At 28.5% G+C, this 2326-nt stretch overlaps 1 protein-coding gene across 1 annotated transcript in view; it reads left to right on the forward strand.

Annotated features, from left to right (window-relative positions):
• Positions 1-1254, forward strand: part of LOC107444635 (protein kinase C-binding protein NELL2-like) — a gene marked incomplete at its 3' end in the record, with an annotated part of 23708 nt that extends 22454 nt beyond the window's left edge. The window contains 1 exon segment of the mRNA XM_043055440.2: positions 1117-1254. Within this exon segment, the coding sequence (XP_042911374.1) occupies positions 1117-1254 (138 nt within the window).
• Positions 1255-2326: the final 1072 nt, after the last annotated feature.

Consider the following 2326-nt stretch of genomic DNA (forward strand, 5'->3'; position numbering starts at 1 on the left):
AAAAAAAAATAATAATAAATAAGAAAACACACACACAAATATTTTTTTAAAAATAATTTCTCTTCCAATATTTTTTTAATTTTGCAAAAAAATATCAAAATAAAATTTATGGTTGCAGCCATATTCTTTTTGTATCATTTTAGGAAACACTTTCAAATTATAGTAGTTATCAGGTTTTAATAGCTTTGATGTTATTTTCTAAGAAAAATGAGCTAGTAATTTATTTTTAAAGAATAAATGCGGAGAAATGTAAGTTATGTACTTCTTTCAGAACTGCATACCTGCCAACTTTTAATCCCTTCCATTATCATTTTTCCCAGTGGTATTAAAATGGAATTAAAACTTCACTTTTAAGCAAACAAATACGTTGTATTTGAGAAAACTTAAGTTGACAACCATGATAGTAGCGCATAGTAATATATGTGCTTAATTTTTGTAAGAATACTGGTGATCAAAATCATCTAAAAATTAAGTTTATAAAAGAAAAAATAGTATATACTTTCTACCACTTTAAATATGAAAATAAAATTTTCCGGAAAATCCAAAAGAGTTGGCAGGTATGAAGCTGTGGTGCAGGGCATTAGACCAGTGCCCTCTAAATCCCTATAGCAGGAATTCTTTGTAATTTTGAGTCCAGTGAAACGAAGTGGACAGCTCATATACTGTTGTTGTGCTCCCCCAAAAAATAAATATATAAATAAATAAATACAGAAAAAAAAGAAAAAATTAAATGAATAAATAAACATTACAGCTATTCTTATTAAAATTATTTCTGTTATTTCCAAGTTAAATCAAGCAAACATCTCACTGAATAACGTATTCTAAAATGTTCTAACTGCGCGGATTCCACAGGAGACTACAAATGTGGTAAAAACTAATTATTTTATTCATTCATTATCTCTTTAATTAGTCAATCTTAACTACCACATGTTCTTACATTTTAAATTATTCTTTAATTATTCATTAAATTATTCATTTAAATTATTATTAGAACATTCTTCGTGTTAACCTATCAGTGGTATAAATCTTAATTTCTTTAAATGAAAACTTTGAATTTTATTAGTCACAGCATTTTCAGAAGCCTGTGGCATCCTTATAACTGTTTCCTTTTCTTAGACATAGATGAGTGTGCTTTCGAAAAGCCTTGCAGAAACAAAGGGACTCAATGTGTGAATATACCTGGAAGTTATGAATGCAGGTGTGAGGCTGGTTATCTTGCACGTGGAGGGCACAAAAGTGATTTGGAATGCCAAAGTAAGATCCAATTTTTGATACATTCTAATTAACCCCTTTCTGCACAGTGTGGCAATACTTATTCAAAAAATGTTACACACTGCTAAAAATTAAAAATTATTTATTTCCTAACTTGCATTGTTTTTAAGCAATTATTTTTTTAAAACAATATAGAGCTCAAGAATATTTCCTTACCTCGAATATATTGCACATAGTTGGTAATATCCTGCTAGTCATCGCAACATTCAAAAAGTATTTTAGTATTTTTTTTCCTCTAACCAGTTTTAACTACAATGCGAGTCGAAATCTCTCAATTGAAACACAAAAGTTAATATTATTTTGAGAAATTATTCAATTATTCATTCATTTTAAATTGGCTGTTATATGTTACTACATTAAAAGCTGAAAGTATATATATATATATATAAGTTCAAAATGAGGAATAAAGCAAAGAAAAATTATAGACATATGAAAAAAAGGGGGGAAATAATAAGTAAAAAAATAACAAGCAACAATTTATATATATTTATATATATATATATATATATATATAAGGACAGAAAAGAGTAAAACCTGGTAACAAAGAAATTTCATTTTTTATTCTAAGAAGAAAATATTCATGAATACCAACATTTTTTAACGGTTACAATATATATATAATACTGCTTTGTATGAGGGATTCAGAGATGCCAACTTGCTCCGGACTGCAAATATATATTTTAAAGTGGTAGTTTATTAATTGTGATTCTTGGTTTAATAAATTCAATTTAGTAGCTTTTTATCCACCTCTATATTGAAATAATGCGTAGGCTTATAAGATTCCCAACTTTCTAGTACTTACGTTATGCTATGCCTTTTAAACAGCAAGCAAAAGTAGTCAAAATAATTGCTAAATTTACTTAGTAGTAATTACCGTTTTTCTAATTATTTTCGCGTGTCCGGAGCAGTTGGCATCTCTGGAGATTGTTAAATTCATGATTTGAGCTGCCCATGCAAATATCTCGAGCCGCCAACTGCCTTGAACTCCTCCATTTATCTTTCTTCCCTATGACATTAGTACCAGTCGCCCTAGGGCATAATATAGATTAAGAGG

Source organism: Parasteatoda tepidariorum, chromosome 9 (genome assembly GCF_043381705.1).
Source record: "Parasteatoda tepidariorum isolate YZ-2023 chromosome 9, CAS_Ptep_4.0, whole genome shotgun sequence".
Lineage (NCBI taxonomy): Eukaryota > Metazoa > Arthropoda > Arachnida > Araneae > Theridiidae > Parasteatoda > Parasteatoda tepidariorum.